This window comes from Syngnathoides biaculeatus, chromosome 4 (assembly GCF_019802595.1).
Source record: "Syngnathoides biaculeatus isolate LvHL_M chromosome 4, ASM1980259v1, whole genome shotgun sequence".
Classification (NCBI taxonomy): Eukaryota; Metazoa; Chordata; class Actinopteri; order Syngnathiformes; family Syngnathidae; genus Syngnathoides; species Syngnathoides biaculeatus.
The window spans coordinates 3,130,323-3,155,859 of record NC_084643.1 but is presented as its reverse complement, the minus strand read 5'-3'; the positions used below and the strand labels follow the sequence as shown (position 1 = coordinate 3,155,859).

The window sequence follows — 25,537 nt, the reverse complement described above, 5'->3', positions numbered from 1 at the left end:
GTCCAAACGCGCGGCTTTGTGCCGTCTGGCCGGGACCGCGGACGGACTCTGCGCATGCGCACGCCCCGGTCATGTTGACGAATGCTAAACCCGAGAAAGTCAACATGTCCACCGCCGCCGCTCGACAAAACAATAACGAAGAGCCCGGACTTCACGGTACGTAACGCCCGTTCGTCTTTTGGTGCTTCACATAATCTCAAGGTATTTATGGTTTATTTCACGGATGTTGTGTCTTTTGACCGTGATGGTGCAGCTGCAATTCGGGGCTAAAGTTATCTCTGGTAAAAGCGTTTCCTCATCCTCTTGGATGGGCGGTGCGTGCTGTTGGATGACGTTGGTGCGGGATAGCCAATAGGATAGCGCCGTTTTATTTACTGATGGGAATTTTAGCCAATCACATAACCGAAACCCACCGTTGGGCGGATTCTAACCAAAATTAAAACAACTTGGAGACCAAGAAAAAAAAAAAGAAAAACTAACATTGCGTTGCTTATTATTCATAGATTTTCTGCGTTTCTATTAATACTTTGGGGTTTTTAATACGCTGATTGACCACGCATGCACGAGAAGTCATTTGACGTTCGCGGCGACAGTTTTTTTTTTGTTTGTTTTTGTTTCATTTTCCTTGTCACTGCTAAGAAACATTTTAGACGAATCACTAGGCTGGGCTACGTTCCCACGCAAAAAATAAAAAATGTTGCGTATGAGCATCATATCTGGACCAGCGATACGCTGGAGGAGCCTGGCTGTTACGCAACAGAGACCTGCATTGTTGACATGATTATAAAATATGGTTCGGGCAGGTCGTTCAATCGTGCTATGGGCAATACGTTCTATTTATCGTAATATTATATGAACAGAGACCAAAAAAATACATTTCGTGCGATTAGTTTATGTTTTGTTTGCACTCTGTGCAGCCAAGCTGGCCGTAATGAATTGCATAACGCCCTCCTGGCTCGAAAAAAAGAAGAAGAAGAAGAAAAGATCTCGCTCTTAGTAGGGCAGTGGCACAGGGATGAACGCGATCACTGATGCAGTGCTGCTATTCTGAATACAACCCATAATGCAATGCATTTTTTTTTTTCGTGTGTTTCCAAGGCTCTTGGGTGGAGTTGGAGTTGAACGGAAACACGGGAGCTCAGGGCGTCCACGCCGGCTTGCAAACATCAGCCGGTGCAGACCGAATAAATGCAAACGCCGGCTCGAGTCAGACCTTGCAAGTCGTGCCCGAGCTCGATGAGACGCTGATCGGAGGACTGGAACACGTGCCGTCGTCCTCCTCCATTCACAATGGAGACATGGAGAAGATCCTGTTGGACGCGCAGCACGAATCCAGCCCGAGTAATTCTTCGTGCGAAAGGTGCGGCTGAAGTTATGTGCCATATGGTGTCAGTCATAGCCAAACATATTTATTAACCATAACGTGCCACCTCAGTCCCCACAGGCCGCAGAGTCCCAATCAAGATGAGGGTCAGATCACTTTCGATGTGGACATGTCCAGTCCGAGAGGGAGTCAGGTAAAAGTCACGCCTTGTTTCAAAACAACATTTTTACGAAAGTAAATATTTGCCGGCAGGATTTGAATTAAAAATGCAGCTGAAAATTTTTATGTTGTAAAATTCCCATTTCAAAGTGATCACAATTTTCAATAGCTGTATTTCAGTTGAACTTTTCAATGGTAACAAATTCGCCATACAAAAAAAATAAAACCTTTAATACGCCTTTTTAATATTTTTAATATGCCTTTTTAATATTTAAAACGCAATATTTTCAGTCTCCTGAGATTCAACTGGCTACAATTCGCTGTTTGAAATTCACCGGCTGACACCCAGCCAATCCAGTTACGCCTTTCCTCGTCACGTGACATCATATACTTAGAAAGCGTAACTGGATTGGCTGGGTTAAGAAGGCAGGGTTACTTCAGGTCAGAACCCAACACCCAGCCAATCCGGTTACGCTTTCTTAGTATGTGATGTCACGTGACTAAGAGAGCGACTCGGTATGTTTTTTTATTTATTTTTTTAACCGGCACTACTAGCGCCGCATTTGAACCGTGCGAGCGTGTTGCTGTTGTGTTACTGCCGTGTCTCAATGATTTTTACCGGTATGTTTTTTTTTTTTTTTTTAACTGGGCCTGTTAGGACTGCGCTAGCGTTAGTGCTGTGGTAGCGTGTTGATGCTGTGCTACTGCCGTGTGTCTCTGATTGTTACCGGTATGTTTTTTTTTAACCGGCCCTGTTAGCGACGTGCTAGTTTGTTGCTGCTGTGTTCCTGCCGCGTCTCAGTGATTTAGGTATGTTTTGTTTTTTTATTCAACCGGGCCTGTTAGTGCTGCGCTAGCGTGTTGGTGCTGTGTTACTGCGGCATCTCAGTGATTTTTACCTGTGTGTTTTTTTTTAACCATCCCTGTTAGCGCCGTGCTAGCGTGGTCCTGCTGTGTTACTGCCGTGTCTCAGTGATTTTTACCGGTATGTTTATCTATTTATTTATTTTAAACCAGCTCTGTTAGCGCTGTGCTACCATGTTACTGTGTAGCTGCCGCGACTGTTTTTTTTTTAACCGATATTTTTTATTTTTTTACCAGCCCTGTTCGTGCTACGGTGTTGTTGCTATGTTAAGCTAAGCTGAGTTATTACAACTTTGAAAACTCTTTCTGTATATCGTCTTTCTTTGTAAATATCTCATGTTTCAATGTGGTCACTTGCGCTTTTACACAGGTGCGGCTTATGTATGTACCAAATAGTATTTCCTCTACAAATGTACTGGGCGAGGCTTATAATCAGGTGCGCTCTGGAGGCCGGAAATTACGGTATTTGTTTCTTGCACATTTGCAGTCAGAAGACGAAGGAGAAGGCACAGACAAAGGCAGAGAGGACGACATCCTCATGAGCAAAGAAGTCGATTGGGTTGCTGACTGGTCCAGCAGGCCAGAAAACGTTCCACCCAAGTGAGCCGGGCGCCTTGGTCTTGCTTTTGCGTCGTTTACGTTTTCATTTCTTAATGGCGCCGATTTTTTTTTTGATGTTATCTCTGCAGGGAATTCCACTTCAGACACCCCCGGCGTTCCGTATCGCTGAGTATGAGAAAGAGCGGCGTGATGAAGAATGGCGGCGTATTCTCTGCTGAATTCCTCAAAGTCTTCATCCCGTCGCTTCTCATTTCACACATCCTGGCTCTCGGAATCGGGTGAGAAGTTGTCGGTTTTTATAGCCATTCGCACGTTTTAATTGCGTAGCGCACCGGTCGCCAACCTTTTTTGCACTCTCGTCCTGCTTTTCTGTAAATTACACTGAATTTGGTTGTCATACGTGGGAAGCTGGTCCCATCTTGGCGTAAGGGATAGCACAAGTGACAAAAGTGTTATTTATGTCTATGATTTTGTTTTTGGTGGGCGGCACAGTGGATCAGCTGGCCTCACAGTTCTGAGGACCCGGGTTCGATCCCAGTCCCGCATGCGTGGAGTTTGCATGTTCTCCCCGCGCCTGCGTGGGTTTCCTCCGGGCACTTCGGTTTCCTCCCACATCCCGAAAACATGCAACATTAACTGGATACTCTAAATTGCCCCTAGGTGTGATTGTGAGTGCGACTGTTAGCTGTCTCCGTGTGCCTTCCGATTGGGTGGCGACCAGTTCAGGGTGTACTCTTCCTGCTGCCCGTTGATAGCTGGGATAGGCTCCAGCACTCCCGCGACCCTTGTGAGGATAAGCAGCTGAGAAAATGGATGAAATTGATTTTTTTTTAGTCTCTGCACGGCCCGGTATCTACTGGCTCAAAGAGTGGAACAGGTCTACAGCCCAGTGGTTGGGGACTGCCGCCTCCCATAATGGACAATGCCTATGTTATTACATGTTCATAACCTTTTATTAAAACCCAAGAATGATTCACCCGTTTGTTACACACTGCAGCTTTCGTCAAGACAAGAATAAACTGTTGTCCGTTACAGTGATGTTGTAATTGTTGTGCAAGATATGTTTGGAGTCCTTTTAAAGTCACTAATTTCTCTTGTTGTGCCTTTCGAAGGGTGTACATCGGTAAACGAATCGCCACAGCCTCCGCCAGCTCTTACTGAGCGAGCAGTGCCTGGATGTCTTCCTGTCTTTCAAGCAGCCTGCGATCACGTGTTTCTCTGCAGTCATCGTACACACACACACACACACGTTTGCCCTCCTAATCTATGTCACATAAGTCTACGTACACATGTTGTAATGTGGGTATTCCTTCTCATCTTGATCCAAGGCATCCCAGTTGACTTGCATCCACTCGTTTTTAAAAAAGAAAAAAAAAATCCTTTTCCCGATGGGAAATATTCGTCATCGTGTTCTACATGCAAATCCGACCGACTTTTGGCCTCAGAGGGTTTTGAGTTTCAGGAAGAGTCTCTGAAATTTCACTCTTTTTTTTTTTATTTTTATTTTTTTTATTTGTTGTTGTTTAATCACGAGACAATCTGGCCTCCTCGCCCGAGTCGCCGCACTCCGTCGCTCGGCGGCGTCTACGAGCCAAAATGACGCGCCATATCACGTACGTGGAAAAAGTCCAGGTGGGGGCAGAAGGAACTTGCAATGCCTTAACTTTCCGAGCTGAACTTTTCGAAGTGCAGTCGTCGAAGGAAACCAATCATAATGCTGCACACATGTTTTCCGATTCGAAGCGTGATCATTTTTACCTTCAGTGATTTTTCTTAACCTTGATCTACCATGCAGCCAGCCAACTTTAGCATCTTGTGGTGTTTGTCTATGTTATGATAGTGAAACTTCGGCCGGGCGGCAATGTTACCAAGCTTGTTTTTGTTTTTTTTTTTTTGTTTTGTTTTAAATTATTGTTTTTGCTTTTATATGCAGTATTTCTTTTTAACGCATGGCAAAGTGTCAAATTGATATATTTTACCACTGCACATTTTCATTGTATTGATTTTTTTTTCGTTTTTCTTGAACTTCCCTGAAAATGCTTTTGCTATTTAAAGGCAGATGTGAAGACACTTAAAGCTGTGATCTGCTCCGTTTAATAGAAACTCCCCGGTATTGTAGCCATAAGATATCGTATTATTGTATCAATAACACACCATGTTCATGCATAATATATCTGTTTAGTGTCAGTGGTGTGTTTTTGCGGTCATTTGCGTCACTGTTGGAGGCACAACCCACCACTGAATAAGCTTAGATCCACAAGCCCGTTTCCGTCTAAATGTAAACGTCACGTTTCCCGTGTGATTTAATATGTATTACGCGTGCACACCTCCAGAAGAAATAGTACATAGGCAAGCCTTTGCTAATTTAACCGCATGTAATTTATGTATATTGATGCTTGTCATAATAATGTAGATTTAACGACAGGATGACTCAAGTCACAATGCGATTGTGACGTAACGTGCAACCCGAACCTCTCGTTCTGACTGCTGTAGTAGGTTGGGGTTTAAAAACACTCAATGTGGTTCTGCAGTGCATTCCATAACTCACGATAACTCCTCAATCTTAAATAAATGAATAATAATACTATGGGCTTGTGTACTGTTATTGAGACAGTGGCTAGGAATATAACGTAAATTTTCATCAAACTTGTGGTGATAACTCCAGCGTGTCTGTGATTATTGACGGGCTGCTGCACAGCTCGGGAGCGAGTCGCAAACAATGGAATTGTTGAAGTGACTTTGTATTTAATAAAGCATAAATCTGGTCAGCTGGAAGTCAGTATCCATATATTAATACACCAATATGTGATGTGTGTGTGTGTACAGTTGATATAAAAGTCTACACACCCCTGTTCGGGTTTTTGTGGTAGAAAAGACTACAATAAACTAATTTCAAAGCATTTTCGAGCATAAATGTGATTTATGAATAACCAACTAAAAAAAATTCAAGAGAGAACGTAAATGTAATGCGATTGCATAAGTGTGCACACCTTTTCGTTGGAGGTGCGATTGTGTTCAGAATTAAGCAATCAGATTCAAACCGGTTAAATTGGAGTCGGGACACACCTGCCACCATTTTCAAGTACTTTTGATAAAGTCTTTGTTTCAGCTGGTCTAGTAGGCTTTTCCTGATGGTTCTCCTAGCAGAAGCCAGGAGATTTTGTGCTGACGCTGGTATGTGGAATTGTTCATAATTCCCTCCAGTTGACAAAGGCACCAGTTCTAACTGAAACAGCCCGCAAAGCATGACACAACCCTGCTATGTTAGAAATATGGTGGTGTTGTTTTTTTGCGCTATTTCATGTATATAGCATGAAATCACAACAAATGTTGTCACGGGACAATTTACATTTGAAGCAGGCCCAGAACCACGTTTTTGGAAGCAAATTAGTGCCACCAGGATTTGAATTTGAAATGCCGCAGAAAACAGTATTTGAATTTGAAATGTAAAGTGATCACATTTTCAAAAGTTGTATTTCACTGTAACTTTCAATGTTGACAATTCAACCGGCTACAATTCACTGTCTGAAATTCACCGTCTGTGCCATTAGCCAGGGTTACTTCGGGTCAGAACCGAACACCCAGCCAGTCGCCGTTATGCTTTCTTAGTCACGTGACATCACATACAAAGAAAACGTAACTGGATTGGCTGGCTGTTCGGTTCTGACCTGAAGTAACCCTGCATGGTGGCACAGACGGTGAATTTCAGACAGTGAATTGTAGCAACTATTGAAAATGTGAACACTTCTGTCATTTATACAGGTATTATTATCCCACTGTTAATAAATGTAAATTAATTGTATTTTTTCTCTCCTTTTTTACTTTTTTCTTTCCTTTCTTTTTTTGTCTGGTTGAATATAAAAATGTGGAAAAAATAAATAAAATAAAAAAGAAAAGAAAATGTGATCACTTTAGATTTCAAATTCAAATCCTGGTGGCACTAATTTACTTCCATACACGTTCCTTTGAATAGAGTGAGCAAGCTTTTGGGGACGCAGCCAAAGGAAAAACTCCCCTCTTGGGAGGAAAGCTTGAGGGGAGCCGAGAGTTTAGTGGGGCCAGCACTCTTGACTCCCCTAACTGGGTTACAGCAGTCAGTCTCATAATGTCGTAGGAGTACCACTAGTGGTATGCAACAGACTCACTGAAAAATAAATACAAATGGAATTGGTAGGATTTTAGTCATGCAATTACGATATTCTTATTAATCTTGTCGCTTTGCATAAAGCCTGTTTATTTTTATAAATCCCGTTACTGTACTTTTCAATGTTTATGGACAGTACAGTTTTTTACTCTTCATTTCATTCTTTGGTATTTGACTTTTAAAAACTGTACCTAGATTAGCAGTAAATCCTTAAGAACGGCTTTGTTGCTGGAGAGCCCGCCCTGTTACGAAATTTTTGGTGATTTAAATGCATATAGAATGACCCTTTTTTTTTTTTTAAATGTGAATCCTAATGCACGCCTATGAAATGATCTTGCTGTGTAATGAACATTTTAATGTGCCACACGCAGCTGGGAGGTGGAAAGCTTCTGCACAGGAAAGCGCTCACTAACAGATTTCTGAACATTAATTCAAATAAACCTCTGCAAGGCATTCGCGTTGCAATAAAATTCAGTTGAGAAAATCAAAATATGACAATAGGATTGAGCCCCTCCAACAATATGGAGCTGTGGCTGACTAGGGTGGGGTATTGCGCATGCGCGCAAGGATTGCGCCCCTTTCTTGAGACTTGTCTTGTCTTGTGGGATCTTAATCATTCCTGCACAAATCCAATCATTCCAATGATAGTCCGACATTTAGAAGTTCGTTCCCAATGAGCACGTCGCGTAGCACTTTGTAAACGTCATTCTCAGGCAGGTACGAATTGCCCCGGGAGTCGACTGTCCATTAGAGCATCCATTCAATTTTTATTTTAGTTTTTTTTTTTTTTGTCCTCAGAGAGGCTGCTGAGCTTTTAGTCTTGCTAGCTAGCGTTAGCCGAGTGGCAGCCGACCGCTGGAGGGATCACTAAAATGTCGGGTTACCAAGGAAAAAAGAATATTCCTCGAATCACTGTGAGTATATTCTTATTTCTACCCTAGGCCGCTGTATATTTCTCCATTTAAAAAAAAAAAATAAATAAAATTACACGCTACCGTAGGCTAGCGAACGCTTGGCCGTCGTACAGCAGCATCAGCAGTACATACCCCCCCCCCCCCCCACACCGTTCACCTTCATTATAGGTGCAACGAGCAATTATTTTGGCACAAATTTTCCTATTTTGTGGCTGAGGTTTTGAACCTCGCTCCGTAGCAAAGCGCGAATTTCGTGATAGTCGAAAGGCTGAAAATCCGCGTAAAGTAGGTCAGCGGACGGCACCCAGCCCAAAAGCGCTAATCGTTCAGCTGTTCGGGCGACGTTGACTGAGCAACGTCAAATAATGGCGAGTGTGCGTTGAAGGGAGTTGCACGGGCATGCGGGCAAAGCTGCAGTGCGTCTGGGTTCCTGACAACAGGTAGCTGTCAGTTGTCGTGCAGGTGCATTCCATTGCTAATCCGACACACACATCTTGACTATAATCGTTTGCAATATTACTATCACAAAGGTCAATGATTGGCTATTGTAAGAATTGACCCCTAGGAGGGTGACAGATGACCTGTGGGGCCTTTAGTTTTACACTCGTTTGTTCGAGTCTTTTCACAACCATGGTAATATTTCGCTTGTTGTACTGACTTCGTGTTCTACAGCTGTAATAATACAGTACTGTAGTATGTGAATAGTGTATTCTAATCTGCTTCACATTGAGTCCTTTGTACGGTTAATGAACGATGCCAATAGATTTTTGCATGGTTTTGATTTACACCAACATAAGGTCTTTTATAGTCATTGTTGTCACAAACAATCTAACAGAGTGGACTGGTCGGGGTGATACACAGTGACTGGTATCTTGACATTCACTACCAGTGCGCAATATAATGGACCTTTCCGATGGCGATCTTGAGCTCCACCCCCTTAGTCATGTCCAACAAGCTTCCAAAATGGCGATTGAACATGGCACTTTTGAAGTCGATTCTGTATCGCGTATTCCAGGTAATATTGGGGTATGTTTTTTGCCAAATACCTAAGACTTGTCCAAGAGAGTTCTACAGAGAGGTCTCAACTATTTCACGCAAGGATATCTACACGGAACTAAGATTTTGGACGGAGCAGGATGGAATGTCAGAGTTACAGCGAAACGTTGGCGATTGATACAAAAAACATTTGACGCCTCACAAACTTCATATTGAAATCCAACAGGATAAAATAGTGGAATCGTACTGCGCATGTCAAGCAGGGTGAGTACTTTTTACTTGCAAAGATCACGAGTAATATCATTGTAGTCTTTATGAGTGAGTGGGTGTATTTATTTGATTTGGCTCATAATCGAACCCAGTGCTCGGTCTTAAAAGTCTGATGTGATACAAATGGGCTAATAGACATTTCTCTTGCACGACAGCGCGCATTTGCGTATCACTAACCCGACTCTTCAGCATAAAACATGACACATTTCGTGCAGCAGGTCAGTGATACACTAACAAAGTGAAAGTTGTTCTCTTGCAATGTATAAAGCAGTGATAATAATTCTATCAAACTCAGAGAAGATACTTCTCCCTCACTTACCTTCGAACATACAGCCTTGTGTTTATTGATATTGTCCACATTTAGTTGTACGTGCGCTCTTCCGCGACCCTTAATCCATCGTAGACACTTCGTCAACTGCGTTTTAAGGCTTTGGAAAATGAATCATCCGGATATCTTTCATCAGAATTGCATGTTCAACGGGCCCATTTGAGGACCATTTTCTTGGTAACATTAACTTTTCCAAGCGCACGCTACTGACAACCAGGATTGCTTGTGGGACAACATGTCGGCAGGGGCGTGTCAAGCCGGGGGGTTAAGACAATGCGGCTGTCTGAGTGGCTATTATTGTACAAGTGATTGACAGGCCGGAAAGGTCCATTGCAACACTGGCGCTACAAAATGAAAACATCACAACGATATTAATATTTAGTAAAGTGTGTTTTGTTTAACCAAACATAGACTGACTAAAGACGCACTCCTTATCATGTCAATCCGGATAAGTCATGCTGGGATAATTTCCCTAATTTATATTCTTTAATAACTGGCGGCCATGTCTTTGTGAGCGTGAAGAAGGAACCATTGAAAAGTAGGCCAGCAATTCACACTCTTGTCTCTCTTGGATGATGGAGACAGAATTGGCCCAAAGTGGGTGAGTGGTCCTGGATTCAAATCTTAACTCAAGCCGTCGTGTGTGGGGTGTCCATGTTCTCCCTGCGCTTCTTGTCTTTTTTTGGGGGGTTGGGGCGTACTCCAGCCTCTAGCACATCCCAAAAACATGCATACTTGGTTAACCGGAGCATCGAAAGGGCCCATAGGTTTGAACATGATTATACGTCTGTGTGCGCACAGGCCGCAATTGGCTGTCGGGCGTCCTCCACTGCCTGCCCTAAAGTCAGCTCGGATAAACGTCAGTTCACCCGTGACCCTGTAGAGCTCGAGCACGTGACGTCACCATTTTCACGGCGCCATATTGCCGGTCAAACAGAGCCGGTCGACATTGTGGGAGACGTGTGGGAGATCAAGCTACAAGACATACTTCCGTGACTTAGCATCGAGCATTGCTTAGCTTGACCGGCAATATGGCGACGTTAACAAAAGTCACGTGATTGTATGACGTAGGTGCACAAGCGCTATTGGGGAGAAGCGCTACAGAAAATACATATCTTGATAGATAGTTTGGAAAATAAATCGTCTCTGCCTTGCAGAGTGACCGTCTCCTCATAAAAGGAGCAAAGATCGTGAATGATGATCAGTCTTTCATGGCCGATATCTACATGGAGGATGGAGTCATCAAGTAAGTTTGAAGTTTTTCATTGTTTAAGTAAATTATAATTTTGTTTATGGTCGATTATAAGCATTTATGTTCAAATTTTAAATGTTTTAATCAGAAAAATCCATATTTTTCAGCAAAAATGATATATGGTTTGAATGATGGTTACCTGCATTTTTTTTTTTTTTTTTTTTGCTTCATTAGAATTTAAATGGGTGAGATTTTTTAATTATTATTATTTTTTTTGTCCTTCCAGGCAAATAGGTGACAACCTCATTGTCCCGGGGGGAGTTAAGATCATAGAGGCTCACGGTAGGATGGTGATGCCCGGAGGCATCGACGTGCACACCCGTTTCCAGATGCCCGACCGAGGCATGGTGGCAGCAGATGACTTCTACCAGGGCACCAGGGCAGCCCTGGCGGGGGGCACCACCATGATCAGTAAGTTGTCCGGCAGTCGGACTTCAGCGCGTTTTCAACGAAGTCGCACAAATCCCATCACAGAGATTCATGTTACCAGGCTAGGTTCCGCACATTACATTTTCACGATTTAAAAATTTTTTGTATTTGGCTGCGTGTTCTCCAGTTGACCACGTGGTGCCGGATCCTGGCACAGGCTTGGTGGCAGCTTTCAAGCAGTGGCGAGAATCGGCTGACAGCAAATCCTGTTGCGACTACTCTCTCCACGTGGACATAACCGACTGGAAAAAAGGCACTCAGGAGGAGATGGAGACTTTGGTGAAGGAACACGGTACGCAGTCAGCACTTGCAATCGGACCACTAAATTACTGCTACTGCAGAAGGTGCAGCCACAGATATCCAGTCGAGTATTTGCGTCTCAACAAATCTCCCCTTTTTCCTCTTTCAGTCCTTGCATGGTGTTCAAAAGCATTTTCACAAGACTCTCCCATGTCTCCTTTATAATGGTTATTTATTTTTTTGTTTTACTCTTCTTCCTTTGCTCTGGGTTCTCCCTCTTGCTCTCTTTTTTTCCACTTTTGGCTCTCATAAGTTTTCTATCTTCAGGTGTCAACTCTTTCCTGGTCTATTTGGCCTATAAGGATGTTTTTCAGCTTTCTGACTCTCAGGTAGGCTTAGCTCTTGGGTGCCACGAGCGAGGTCTTCTCTTTCCACTGGCTTTGCGAGTTTGACATCGTCGCGTGCCTCATGCTCGTGAGCTCAGTCCTCTTCATTTCGCTATTTTAGATTTACGAGGTGTTCAGTGTCATCAGAGACCTCGGTGCCATCGCTCAAGTGCACGCTGAGAATGGTGACATCATTGCTGAGGTAAAAACTCAATGTTTGTGAGCAGCGTTCTTGAATTTGGAACATGACGTTTGGATTTAATAGGAGCAGCGACGTATTCTGGAGCTGGGTATAACTGGGCCTGAAGGTCACGTACTCAGCCGCCCAGAAGAGGTGAGGAGCCTTGAAATTTCAACGCATCGGAGGGCTTGAGAGAGGTCGACAGGAAGGAGAACTGTTGTGTTGTGTGCACGTACCACAGGTGGAGGCGGAAGCAGTCAATCGCTCTATCACCATCGCCAATCAGACCAATTGTCCTGTCTACATCACCAAGGTGATGAGCAAGAGTGCCGCCGATGTTATCGCTTTGGCCAGGAAAAAGGGTACGTCACGTAAATCTTGTCCACTTCCCTTTCTGGTGGAGTATATTTCGATATTACAACGCTCCTGTCCGCTCTTTTTAGGTTCTGTTGTTTTCGGAGAGCCCATCTCGGCAAGTTTGGGCACAGACGGGACCCATTACTGGAGCAAGAACTGGGCCAAGGCTGCGACCTACGTCACTTCTCCACCACTCAGTCCGGATCCCACCACCCCTGATTACCTCAGCTCCCTGTTGTCATGGTTGGTGTTGAGAATCAAAGATAACACTTTTTTTTTTTTTCTAATACCGGAATTTCCGACCTACAGAGCGCACCAGATTATAAACCTCATGCAGTACATTTGTAAAGGAAATGCCATTTGGTACATACATAAGCTGCAACTGTGCAAAAAGCCGCAAGTACCCACATTGAAACACGAGATATTGACAAAGACGGTACACAGAGAATTTTGCGCTAGCAGGGCAGTTTTCAAAGTTTTAATACCTTAACTTATCTTAACATAGCAACAACACGGTAGCACGAACAGAGATGGTTATAAAAAAAAAAAAAATACAGCGGCGGCAGCTACACAATAGCAACACGGTAGCACAGCACTAACAGAGCCAGTTAAAAAAAAGAAAAAAAAAACATACCTAAATCACTGAGACGTGGCAGTAACACAGCAGAAACACGCTAGCGCAGTGCTAACAGGGCCAATTAAAAAAAAACATACTGGTAAAATCACTGAGACGTGGCAGTAACACTGCAGAAACATGCTAGCGCAGAGCTAAGGCTAGCGCGGCGCTAACAGGGCCTATTAAAAAAAAAAAAAGAAAAGAACACACCGGTAAAAATCACAGAGATGCGGCAGTAACACGCTAGCACAGTGCTAACAGGGCCGTTTAAAAACAAACAAGTCACGTAAAAGTCACTTCCTCGGCACATATATTCCACCAGTCTCACGCTTACCTTTTCTGCTTGAGTGCCCCCCTTGTGGCCGTTAGAAAAAAAAATGCACAAATTAGTCACATCACTGCATAAACTGCAGGGTTGAAAGCATGGGAAAAAAGTTGAGGCTTATTGGCCGGAAATTACAGTACTCATTTTATGCTATTTTAGAAGACTGTGATGCAGTGTTCAGTGATACCTTGAATTATGAATTTTCCACCTTTCAAGAAAAAGAATGTACATGTATACACAACTTTCGTTTAGTCATAAAGTAAACAAAAGTTCAGCAAATTGGGCTTCAAACAATCATGTCATCAAACAGTCGTCATGCTCGTTTAGTGTAGCATACATCCAAAGTCAGCAGTTTACGTTTTGCCAGGCTTTGTCACATGATGTTCTGCTGATTCACTTCTTATAATTCTGTTGTATATCGCTTATCCTCACGAGGGTCACGGGAGTGACGGAGCAAATCCCAGCTGTCATCGGGCAGGAAACAGGTTGCGAGCCAATCGCAGGGCATATGAAGACAGACAACAGTTGCACTCACAATCACACCTAGGGCCAATTTAGAGTGTCTGATTAATGCTCTGTTATATATATCCATCCTTTTTCTTTGACGCTTATCCTCACGAGGGTTGCTCGAGTGCTGGAGCCTATCCCAGCTGTCATCGGGCAGGAGGCACGGTACACCCTGAACTGGTTGCTAGCCAATTGCGGGGCACATGGAGACAGACAACAGTCGCACTCACAATCACACCTCGGGTCAATTTAGAGTATCCAATTAATTCTCTGTTATATATATTTCTATCAATTATTTGCATGCATTATCTCTTGTTTTTATATTTATATTTTAAAATAGAATCCTACAGTACTGGTGGCAGTTCTGGAGTCCGGGGTTCGAATACCGGCCCCGCCTATGTGGAGTTTGTCTATTCTCCCCGTGCCTGCGTGGGTTTCCTCCGGGCACTCCGGTTTCCTCCCACATCCCAAAAACATGCAACATTAATTGGAGACACCAAATTGCCCCAAGGTGTGATTGTGAGTGCGGCTGTTTGTCTCGATGTGCCCTGCGATTGCCTGGCAACCAACTCAGGGTGTGGCCCGCCTCCTGCCCGTTGACAGCTAGGATATGCTCCAGCACTCCCCGCGACCCTCGTGAGGATAAGCGGAAAAAGAAAATGGATGGATAGTTTGAAATACACAAAAAGGTCAGACCGGAATCATGTTTTGGGAAGGGGAACTTTTATGTAGGTAATTTATTGCACATTTTTTTCAAGATATCACAAAAAAGAAAGCGATGATGTCCCAGTCCCGGTTTGTTCTTCCGAACGTTGTATTGCCATCTAAATATTTTTTTTTTTTGCATCGTGTCACATCCAGTGGGGATCTACAGGTGACTGGTAGCGCTCACTGCACCTTCCAGACATCGCAGCGCGCAGTCGGCAAAGACAACTTCAGCCTAATCCCGGAGGGCACCAATGGCACCGAAGAGAGGATGTCCCTGATTTGGGATAAATGCGTGGTGAGGCCCGATGAATCCCTCGGCAAACCAACGTCCTCTTTGCGTGTGTTTTGAGACCAGTTTCCCATGGTGCATCTCACCAGGTGACTGGCAAGATGGATGAGAACCAGTTTGTTGCAGTGACCAGCACCAATGCCGCCAAGATCTTCAACCTGTTTCCCCGCAAGGGCCGCATCGCCGTGGGTTCTGACGCCGACCTCGTCCTGTGGGACCCGGACGTCACCAAGATCATCTCGGCCAAGAACCACAACTCGGTATTTGTAGATGGTGGGGGTGGGGGTCGGCTGAATTTCACAAATAGGGTGGGACAGAGTGGTTAGTTTGTCTGTCTCACAGTTCGGAGGTTGGATGGGTGGATGTACGTCAACGAAGACCGCTTTTGACTCCGGTCTCTGGCTTCCTCTTGTCCCACTAGACTGTCGAGTACAACATCTTCGAGGGCACAGAAGTGCGCGGCGGTCCTCTGGTGGTGATCAGCCAGGGGAAAGTTGTGATGGAAGAGGGCAGTCTTCACACGACAGAGGGCTGCGGGCGCTACGTCGGCCGTAAAGCCTTTCCGGACCACGTGTACAAGAAGATAAAGGCTCGCAGCAGGGTGCGAGTGCAGGGAAAGAATGATCTAAGTCGCTGTTTCCCAACATCTTTTGAGCCGAGGCATACGTTGTTCACCTGCACCGTTAAGCACTGAGCCCTACCGAGGGGGCATTGAGGTCCCTCTTTAAAAAGATTTATATTAACATCGAAGTCACATGAGTGGCCATCTTGACGGTCCAACAAAGCAGTGTTCAATGCTAAGTCAGTTGGAGACGGCACGAAAGTATGTCTTATAGCACGATGCCCAGGGTTTTGTCTGATACCGTTAAACATTTACAAGGTGATAATAAATGAAGGTACGTGGACAAATGAGAGATACCATATTTACTGCAGAAGTCGATGTTTTCGCCGATAAAGAAAGTGGATTGTTAATCCGCTTCCACTTGTCTTGGACAACTGGATCTACGCGTGTATCTGGTGAGTAAGTCATCGAGATTTACACGGAAAAGTATTTTCTTTTTTTAAATATGCTTTGGACTCATTTGAGAACAATGCATATTTAAAAAAAAAAATGTCTGTTGGGGAGAGGTGTGGCCGCAACACGCTTCTGTGTACGTTAAAGATGTCTCCCTGTCTTTTTTTTTTTTTTTTTTTAAACGCATTGTTCTCAAATGAGCCAGCTTGGCATTATAAATACTTCTTGGGCGTTTAAGATTGAGAAGAATAATTCCTACCTGAAGTCAAGTGATCGGTACACAGTTGTGTGTATTCGGTTGGGCACCATCCATCACGTCTAATTGCCGGGTTAGGGTTAGGGCGATCTTTTTAGCTGGCATTCCATAGAACGATCTCTTTGAATATCTGTCTCGTCTTTTGTAACAACAAACAGCACAACAAGTCTCGGGCATTGTGTATATTCTGCTCCGGTTCAATGTCGAGCAGCTCTGTTTGACCGGCAATATAGCGGCGTGAAAATGGTGACGTCACGTGCACGAGCTCTATAGACGCCGCGAGATGCCGGCAAAGCACTACGTTTGTCTGAATACAAGTCTTCAACTCACTTTGACATAGTTCCTTGGTACCAAAATGCCAAAAGATGGGGCAGAAGGAGTACTTTTATGGCTTGGGCACGCTAACAGAAAAAAGGTTTTGTAATAAGGGAGGAGGATGGGTTAGAAAAAAAAAAAAAAATTATCAAAGATGAATTTGCAAATCTTGAACGGTGAATGTACTGAATATTTACAATTTTCACACCAATTAAGCAGCATTGGCTAATTCCCCGCAGCACACCCGAGAATCTCTCACGACACGCAAATGCGCCACGGCACAAAGGTTGGGAATCGCTTCTGTTAGGCGGCAAGTCGTAAATGCCACCTCGATGACGCATATATTTGAATGTTCAGCTGACAGAGTTGCGTGGAGTCCCCCGGGGTCAGTACGACGGGCCCGTGTGCGAGGTGATACTTACCCCCAAGGTCCTGATCCCAGTCTCCGCCGTGAAGACCTCTCCCACCAAGCAGCAACAGCAGCAGCAATTTATTCAGCAGCCCGTGCGCAACCTCCACCAGTCTGGCTTCAGTCTGTCAGGTAAGCGAGTCACGTCCTTGCGGTCTAAATGTGATTGTGTATTGCAATAAATATTGTCTTTGTTAGGCGCCCAAATTGATGACAACGTTCCACGCCGGAACACCCAGCGCATCGTGGCTCCCCCTGGAGGAAAAGCTAACATCACCAGTCTCGGTTAAAGTCTTTTATACAGGGACGTCCCAATGAATTAGAATGTATTTACTCAAATTTATTGAAAATGACATACCTACATCAATTGTGCAAAAGAAGCCGGCAGATGACTATCGATGTGATTTTTCAATTGAAAAATGCAATAAGAAAATAGCATGACGCCTCACACAGCTCCGCAACAAATTTGAGAACAAAACAAACCAAAAAAAAAAAAATCACATCTGTCGTCTTTTTGTAGGTATGTCCTCGCAATAAATTACAAAAAGAATCTATTCTAATTTGCTGAGATGGACCAGAATCTGCAATTGCACCAAGTTGCAGGTGGGAGAGGGTGGGGTGGGGGGGGGGGGTGCGCCATAGGACTGGCGGTTTGTCACTCCTGATTTGTTGTGCACCACACACTTCTATTGTCAATCTCTATTTTGCTGTATTTAACACAAAGGAAAGCACTTCTTAATTTAATTTCATCTCATAGGGAAGATTCCAGGGAACTGTTGCTACATGTTTAATCTTTTTACTTTGTCCTCTTGACCTCGATATTCGTCAGAGTCCTAACGCGATTCAGTCTTGTACCAATTGGGCATTTTAGGACGTTTACCATAATTCCCGGCGTACGGAGCGCCTCACCCACTACATTTGTAAAGGAAATACCATTTGGTACATACATGAGACGCACTTGCGTTAAAGCCACAAACTCCCACATCGAAACACGAGATATTTACAAAGAAAGACGGTGCACAGAGAGTTTAACGCTAGCGCCACCACGCTAACGCTAGCGCCGCTGCGCTAACAGGGCTGGTTAAAAAAAACATACCGGTAAAAATCACTTGGACACGGGAGTAACATGCTAGCGTAGCGCTAAGAGGGCTTCACCAGTATGACTGTCTGAGCACTCCTGGTGCTGAAAAGTCTCTTTGTGATTTATGCGCATGTGCATATATTTTGTAAACTTCCGGCCAGTCTGAAACATCCCCATCCGTGCTTGAACATGTGCCATTCGACAACTTGTCGCCGAGCGCTCATGTTCGCTATGGACGTCTCAGAAAGACGAACACAGCGAACGTACATATATGTGTTTATCTTTTTATCAACTTTTGTTTTAAGTATAGGTTAGGGTTAGGATATAACGTATGTTAGCCCCTCTTTGTAGAAGAAGGGGAACTATGAAACCGGGGAATTTCCCAGTAAGCGTCTGCTACGTACCCAGAACTCCCCTGTTAATACCGCATGCGCATTCAATCACAAGGAGAATTCACAGCACGGGGGAGCGCTCAGACCGTCACACCGGTAAAACTCACTTCCTCGGCACATATATTCCGCCGGTCTCACTCTTACCTTTTCCGCTCGAGTGCCCCCCTTGCGGCCGTTAGAAAAAAATGCTCAAATTAGCCGCATCACCGCATAAACCGCAGGGTTGAAAGCGTGTGAAAAAACTCACGGCTTATAGGCCGGGAATAGTTTTTCTTGGTGCTGGTGCCACGTAAACCTCCAAGTCAATTCACAATTGTTGTTAAAAGACAATTTTTCTCCCATGTTGTTTAATTTTGCTGTTCACCTTGGTCTTCCTTTTGTGTTATTGTTGCACTTCCCATTTTGAAATACTGTTTAGAATCACATGAGTCATGTATTACTGCATTGAATAAGCTGAAAGATAAAGTAATGGTAGAACCCAGAACCTTTCAATTCCACCCTGCGGTTGGGAGGCACACAAAACTCAATTTGACGTCTTTTCACACTTGTAATAATGTCTCTGCGGAACAATTTTGAGGAGAGCGCCGCTGCGCAGCTGGAGGTTCTCTGCATCTGGTGCTATCGGAGCTATGCTGAATGAAGCGTTTATCGTGCTGATACGTGTTTAACTGTTCCCGCGTCGGTCATCCCGACAAGTGTCTTTGCTTCCCACGGACCGATTTAGCCACTTAGTGACACAAAAGTCTTTTGCACTCGTACCACTCCAAACAATACACACGTATGTGAGCTTGCAAATTTTGTTTTGTTTGTTTTTAAGGTTACACGTTGAATTGCAATCGTCCCCTGCTTGATCTGTACGATATCGCTAGCACACTGTATCAATGAAGGTTCTTGAAACAAGTGATCTTTGAGACCTGATGGAACATTGCAACGTGGGTTGCTGTATATTTAGGAGATCCCTCCCTGAGTGTTGATGACGTGTCCACTTCTCTCTGTGTTTGTGTTGTGAAACGAGTACCAGAAATCCAGTTCTCCTTTGTCTTCACTTGCAGTATTTATCGAGCCAGATAAGTTCTAGGTACAGTACCGTATGTCCCCTCCGTTGCCATGTCAAGTGTACGCCTCTTATGACGGGCTATATAATGTGTCGTTGATTCCCTTATTTCGCCAGAGTTCTTGATGGTCGTCGTCGAACCGCGATGTGCAACGCTGGTGTCGTCCCCACTTAGTGTGATATTGTATATCGTTTAGGATACCAATATTTGACAGGGCGCAAATCGAAGGTCCCTTCTGCATCTGACCTGACCAGACCTGTGTTGACTTCAGTGGAGTAAAATGATATAAATAAAACCTTTGGTACTGACTTCCTTTTTTATAGTTTACGATGTATGGTGAATATATAATAATGTGTGTGTGTGTGTGTGTGTGTGTGTGTGTGTGTGTGTGTGTACACAGGGAAGAAAATAAGTATTTTGACCACCCTCCTATATTGCACGTTCTCCAATAGAAAATCTTTGGAGGGAGCTGAAACTCCGTGTTTCTCAGTGACAGCCCAGAAACGTGTCTGATCTGGAGAAGATCTGTGTGGAGGACTGGGCAAAAATCCCTCCTGCAGTGTGTGCAAACCGGGTGAACAACAACAGGAAATGTTTGACCTCTGTAATTGCAAACAAAGGCTACTGTACCAAATCGTAACATTGGTTTTCTCAGGTGTTCAAATTTATTTAAACTTATTTGCAGCTGTGTCACACAAATAAATTGTTAAGAAATCATACATTGTGATTTCTGGATTTTTCTTTTTGGATTATCTCTCTTAAAGTGGACATGCACCTACGACGACAATTTCAGACCCCTCCATGATTTCTAAGTGGGAGAACTTGCAATATAGCACGGTGTTCAAATACTTATTTTCTTCACTATGTGTGGCACGGTGATTCAGCTCGAAAGAGTCGGCTTCACAGTTCTGAGGGCCCAGATTCGCCTGTGTGGAGTTTGCATGTTCTCCCCGTTCCTGCATGGGTTTTCCCCGGGCACTCGGGTTTCCTCCCACATTCAAAAAACATGCAACATTAATTGGATACTCTAAATTGGCCCTAGGTGTGATTGTAAGTGTTTGTCTCTACGTGCCCTACGATTGGCTGCCAACCAGTTCAGGGTGTCCCTCGCCTCCTGCCCGTTGACAGCTGGGATAGGCTCCAGCACTCCCCGTGACCCTTGTGAGGATAAGTGGCTCAGAAAATGGATGGCTTACAAATACTCGTATGTGGTCAACTGGCACAGAACTGCGTTCACGGTTACTGTTTGAGGTGGTTTGAGATGTACTTTTACATCATCCCATAAAAAGTAAACTACAAAATCAACGGCAAGCTGTTTGGATCAAGCAGCACCACCCCCCCCCCCCCCTCCCCGTCTCGGGTGGTGTCCAACATGTTTTACAGTACAGTTTACAAACACTGGGTGGAGGCAAAGAGGACAGAATAAACTCACCGGTTTGGCTAATCGCACTTCAATGGTTTCACCTGCACATAAAATGTGAACACATTATAACAGAGATTACGTAAACGTCGCAAACTTGCGCATGAAGTGAGAGCCAAGGGCAATTACACGAGTACCCAGTCTAGACATGAGATGATGAGCATTTTAATTAAAACGGACAGGAGGGTTGTTTTTCTTTTTATTGGGTTTTCCGTCATCTCCACCCACGGATGACAGCTTTGGGCAAGAAATTGCCTCCGAAAGACGTCACCCGACTGATCCCTCTCGAGGACCTTTGCCAGCATGAGTCATCGGCAGAGGCCTGGCGATACAGTCCAACGTGGACACGCGTGGAAATGCGTTGAGATGATCCCCGTGATTAAAATTTCATTTTGCAGAGATAATTTGAAGGCGTACCTGGCGGAAGAACTTGAATCCTATGACATGCAGTTGAGATGAACTGGTGCAGACATGGCGAGGCAGTCCTGTCACAAATTCCATCGGAGGTACTCCAAACTTTACAGAAAATGTGGTAAAGTTGAAACTACGGCGCATCTGTGGCAGGGCGCAAATGTAGGCGTATTCATATTTTTGTGCAGATGTGACGCTCACGGCATATTTGCCGAGTTGGAAGCCCGGCCCACGCCACTCGTGCCCTCGGTGGGGTTCCAATTTGGTGACAGAAAATCAACATTTCAAGTGTTGGTACAAGGTAGACTGACAGCTGGTCTTGCGTGATTTTGGTGAATTTGATTGAGGCGGGCAGATACCGACGTCAGCAGCCCTGCAATACTTAAAGATTGAGCGTCATCCCTATAAGAATTCTAAAATAGATATTCTAATGAAAAATACATATAACACAAATATATCACAAATATGAGCAGAGAGCGCGTCGTCCGTGCGCAAAGTTGCGGAAGTCTCATTCGACATCCGAGTGGCCGCCACATTGCCTGCATCCGGTTCGTTACGTCACACCGCGACATTCGCCATTGAAAACACGCTGTGCCACCTACTATGGGACACGGAAGCTCTTTCCAAAACAAGAGAACATCTCACAATTGAGTGAAGTGGCCGGGGCAATATTACCCTATCGTTTCGAGCCATATTTAGATGATACCCGGATCACTTCTAACTCACAACAGACTCCCAGACAGTATGTATGTCGTCCGAAGCTATGCTCAGCGCCGACGGGTACATCAACACATTTAGCACCGCTGACCTACGTGCGCGGATCTTTTGTTACATTCTGAGAGGATTACGCCCCCAAAAGTATTGTTTTTTTTTTTTTAGTCGCTGTACACACAGATACAAGTCTTTTGGAACCCACGAAGCTCTCGTCCTTTGCACCCTTGCAATCCATTATTCACGACGAACCAGGTCTTTTTGAAAAGTATGAAGAATGAATGCACACTCCCGAGTGTTCGAACAATCCAACGCCGGCAATCCAACGGGCCGGCATTTTGGCTAACACGAAGGAACATAGAGCTACCTTCCCGGAGGTAAAAGTCGTAGAAACAAATGAGACCGCTTGAGTGAGCGTCTGCTACTAACGTCACTTCCTGTTTCTTGTCGAAAACAAACCCCTCGAGAGGATTTTCATGGTGGGCGTTCAAATGCAGTATACGTCAAAATGTTGTTTTGTGGTGAAAAAACGGACGGGTCCAGTCCAGCTGCCTTTTTTTGTTTTTTTCACTAATAACAGTAAAAATCCTGCATTTCATGACAGTGGACCTTTAACAGTAAGTTGCCTCGTAGTGAAAACCAGTTCATTCTGTATCCAATACCATTACCCGCTCGCATTGTTTGTTGCCACGGCGGCCAAGAACAGAGACAATCCTCCAGTCGGGCACAGATAGTCACGTTGACGCATCGTCCGCTTCCGCGCTGAGATGCGCCGCATTTAAAGGGGAAATCCACTTGTTTGCGTGAACAATGTATCCAATAGGTCATGTAATATCTACTCTATTTTGACAATACGATGTTAAATCCTCTCATTTAATAGTGTTTTGAGAAGATTTTTATCGACGATTGCGAATTTTCAGGGGCGCTGCCATTTTCACAGAAGACGGAGGAATTCTTCCATACACAGCTGCACCGCTCACGGGCATAAATGGTGACACGTCGCATCCACGCATGTCAGTCATGTGATTCGCGAAAATGGCAGCGCCCCTGAAAATTCGTAATTGTCGATAAAATTCTTCTCAAAACACTCTTAAATGAGAGAGGATTTAACATCGCATTGTACAAATAGAGTACATATTACATGATCTATTGGATACATTGTTAATGCAAACCAGTGGACTTCCCCTTTAAAGGGAATGAGAGGAGACGCTTTGATTGGTAGCAAATGAAGTCGGGCTTAAACATTCCCACAGCGGCTCTGCTTTCAGATCTGCTTTTATGTTACGCCACTCAAGAAAATAGGGCCCTAAATTTGTTTTCTTATTTGTCGAGCATGTCCAAAGGCCAAGTATCCAATACATTTCTCTGTCCAGTTTATTGTTTGACCAAAATGTTAAATAAACATCCAAACCTCAACTCGTGGTCGTATTCGATCCCCTAAAGAATTTGTGGTTGTTGAATCAACATGGCAAACTTGCTCTGTCATGTGATTCACGTAGCGCTTCAGATATAATTCAATTATTAATTTCAGACGAATGTGTACAATATGAGGGAAATGGTGTATCACGGCACAGTTATTTGTTGGGGGGGGGGGGTACATCGTCATAATCCCCGCGCACAGGAAAATAGGCTTAGGTGAGAAATAGGGCAGCGGTATCATCAATATATATATATTTTTTTTCCTGCTGCTGCGAGTGTGTCCCCGAATAGCATCTGCGCAGAACCGGAGCTTCCGTGATTTACGGGTTCACAGACGGGCCAGCCAACGACAGCCACTCTGGCGGCTCCCCCGCGTTCGGGAGGTGTCGGCTGCGCTTCTACGAGCAAATTTAACGCGCCAGAGTGAGAACGGGCATCACGACCAAGCGGGAGAAAAAAAAAAAAAAATACCCTGGAGGATAGAACCTTGCTGGGACGGACGGATCCAGTCCGACGGACTGTCTTGACGTCCAAATCTGGTGTGTGAATTTCCGGGGTCTGGGTCTGGTCACGGTTGAGGTCAGCGACCACAAGGGTCAGTCAAAATTTCACATGAGTATATTAAGACGTCCATCTGGAATTTGCGGCAAAAGGAGGCGCATCGCTTTGTGGGAATATGCAGACAAATAAATGGGCCTCGGTGCTGAATACTTTATGAAGTTTATCAACCCAAGTCCACAAATGTCACTTTGAAACACTTGCATGGTGAAGTACAAATTTGTTGTCTTGTGACACGGGAGTACGCCAGGGTCCATTGGGGGAAGATTTGGAGGTAGCCGAAGCAACGCTGACCTTCGTTATTGATCATGCAGCAAAACGTTTGAATGTTATTCGGTTGCATATTTGCATAATACATAAACAATACTTTTGCACAACATTACCCCAAAGAAAATGTATACGGTTACACGTCTTGGCTTCTTCCTCCAAGACCATCCGCATCCCCACCTGGCAAATACAGTATGGCTGTCCATTTTTAAGGAGCTAGATGAGGGGTGTCCAAATTATGGCGCGGGGGCCATTTCCGACCCACGGTCCAGTTGTTCGCAGCCTGTGGGATATACGTACAGTGAAGAAAATAAGTATTTGAACACCCTGCTATATTGCAAGTTCTCCCACTTAGAAATCATGGAGGGGTCTGAAATTTTCATCGAAGGTACATGTCCACTGTGAGAGAGTTCATCTAAAAAGGAAAACTCCAGAAATCACAATGTATGATTTTTGTAACGATTTATTTGTGTGATACAGCGGCAAATAAGTATTTGAACACCTGTCTGTCAGCTAGAATTCTGACCCTCAAAGACCTGTTAGTCCGCCTTTAAAAGTCCACCTCCACTCCATGCATAATCCTGAATCCAACGCATCTGTGTGAGGTCGTCTGCGGCATAAAGACACCTGTCCACCCCATACAATCGGGAAGACTCAAACTTGTAACATGGCTAAGACCAAAGAGTTGTCCAAAGACACCAGAGACAAAATTAAGACAGAGACAAAACAACCTTAACTCCACACGGCTGGAAAGGGCTACGGAGAAATTGCCAAGCAGCTTGGTGAAAACAAGTCCACTGTTGGAGCAATTATTAGAAAATGGAAGAAGCTCAAAAAATATGACAGTCAATCTCAATCGGAGTGGAGCCCCATGCAAGGTATCACCTTGTAGGGTCTCAATGATCCTTAGAAAGGTGAGGAATCATCGCAGGACCTGAAAAGAGCTGGGACGGTCGGTGATACACTAAGACGTTATGGTTTGAAATCACGCGTGGCACGGAAGGTTCCCGTGCTTAAACCAGAACATGTCAAGGCCCGTCTTAATTTTGCCAATGACCATTTGGATGATACAGAGGAGTCATGGGAGAAAGTTTTGTGGTCAGATGAGACCAAAATGGAACTTTTTGGTCATAATTCCACCAACCGTGTTTGGAGGAAGACAAATGATGAGTTCCATCCCAAGAACACCATCCCTGCTGTGAAGCACGGGGGTGGTAGCAGCATGTTTTGGGGGTGTTTTTTCCTGCACATCGGACAGGACGACTGCACTGCATTAAGGAGAGGATGAGCGGAGCCACGTATTGTGAGATTTTGGGGAACAACCTCTTTCCCTGAAGATGGGTCGTGGCTGGGTCTTTCAGCATGACAATGACCCGAA

General features: G+C 44.5%; 2 protein-coding genes across 2 annotated transcripts; both read left to right on the top strand.

Annotated features, from left to right (window-relative positions):
- The first annotated feature begins 24 nt into the window (after nucleotides 1–24).
- Nucleotides 25–5,492, top strand: bnip3la (BCL2 interacting protein 3 like a). The gene is made up of 6 exons (XM_061816925.1): nucleotides 25–156; nucleotides 1,099–1,360; nucleotides 1,436–1,517; nucleotides 2,835–2,947; nucleotides 3,037–3,186; nucleotides 4,021–5,492. The coding sequence occupies exons 1-6, from the start codon at nucleotides 72–74 to the stop codon at nucleotides 4,067–4,069; spliced, it is 741 nt and encodes a 246-aa protein (XP_061672909.1). The 5' UTR covers nucleotides 25–71; the 3' UTR covers nucleotides 4,070–5,492.
- A 2,131-nt stretch (nucleotides 5,493–7,623) lies between these two features.
- Nucleotides 7,624–17,441, top strand: dpysl2a (dihydropyrimidinase like 2a). Its single transcript, XM_061818213.1, has 14 exons — nucleotides 7,624–7,966; nucleotides 10,718–10,806; nucleotides 11,039–11,223; nucleotides 11,369–11,533; nucleotides 11,809–11,870; nucleotides 11,989–12,069; nucleotides 12,133–12,201; nucleotides 12,290–12,410; nucleotides 12,492–12,648; nucleotides 14,715–14,856; nucleotides 14,940–15,110; nucleotides 15,272–15,451; nucleotides 16,794–16,977; nucleotides 17,044–17,441. Exons 1-14 carry the CDS (start codon nucleotides 7,925–7,927, stop codon nucleotides 17,133–17,135), a joined length of 1,740 nt encoding a protein of 579 aa, XP_061674197.1. The 5' UTR covers nucleotides 7,624–7,924; the 3' UTR covers nucleotides 17,136–17,441.
- Nucleotides 17,442–25,537: the final 8,096 nt, after the last annotated feature.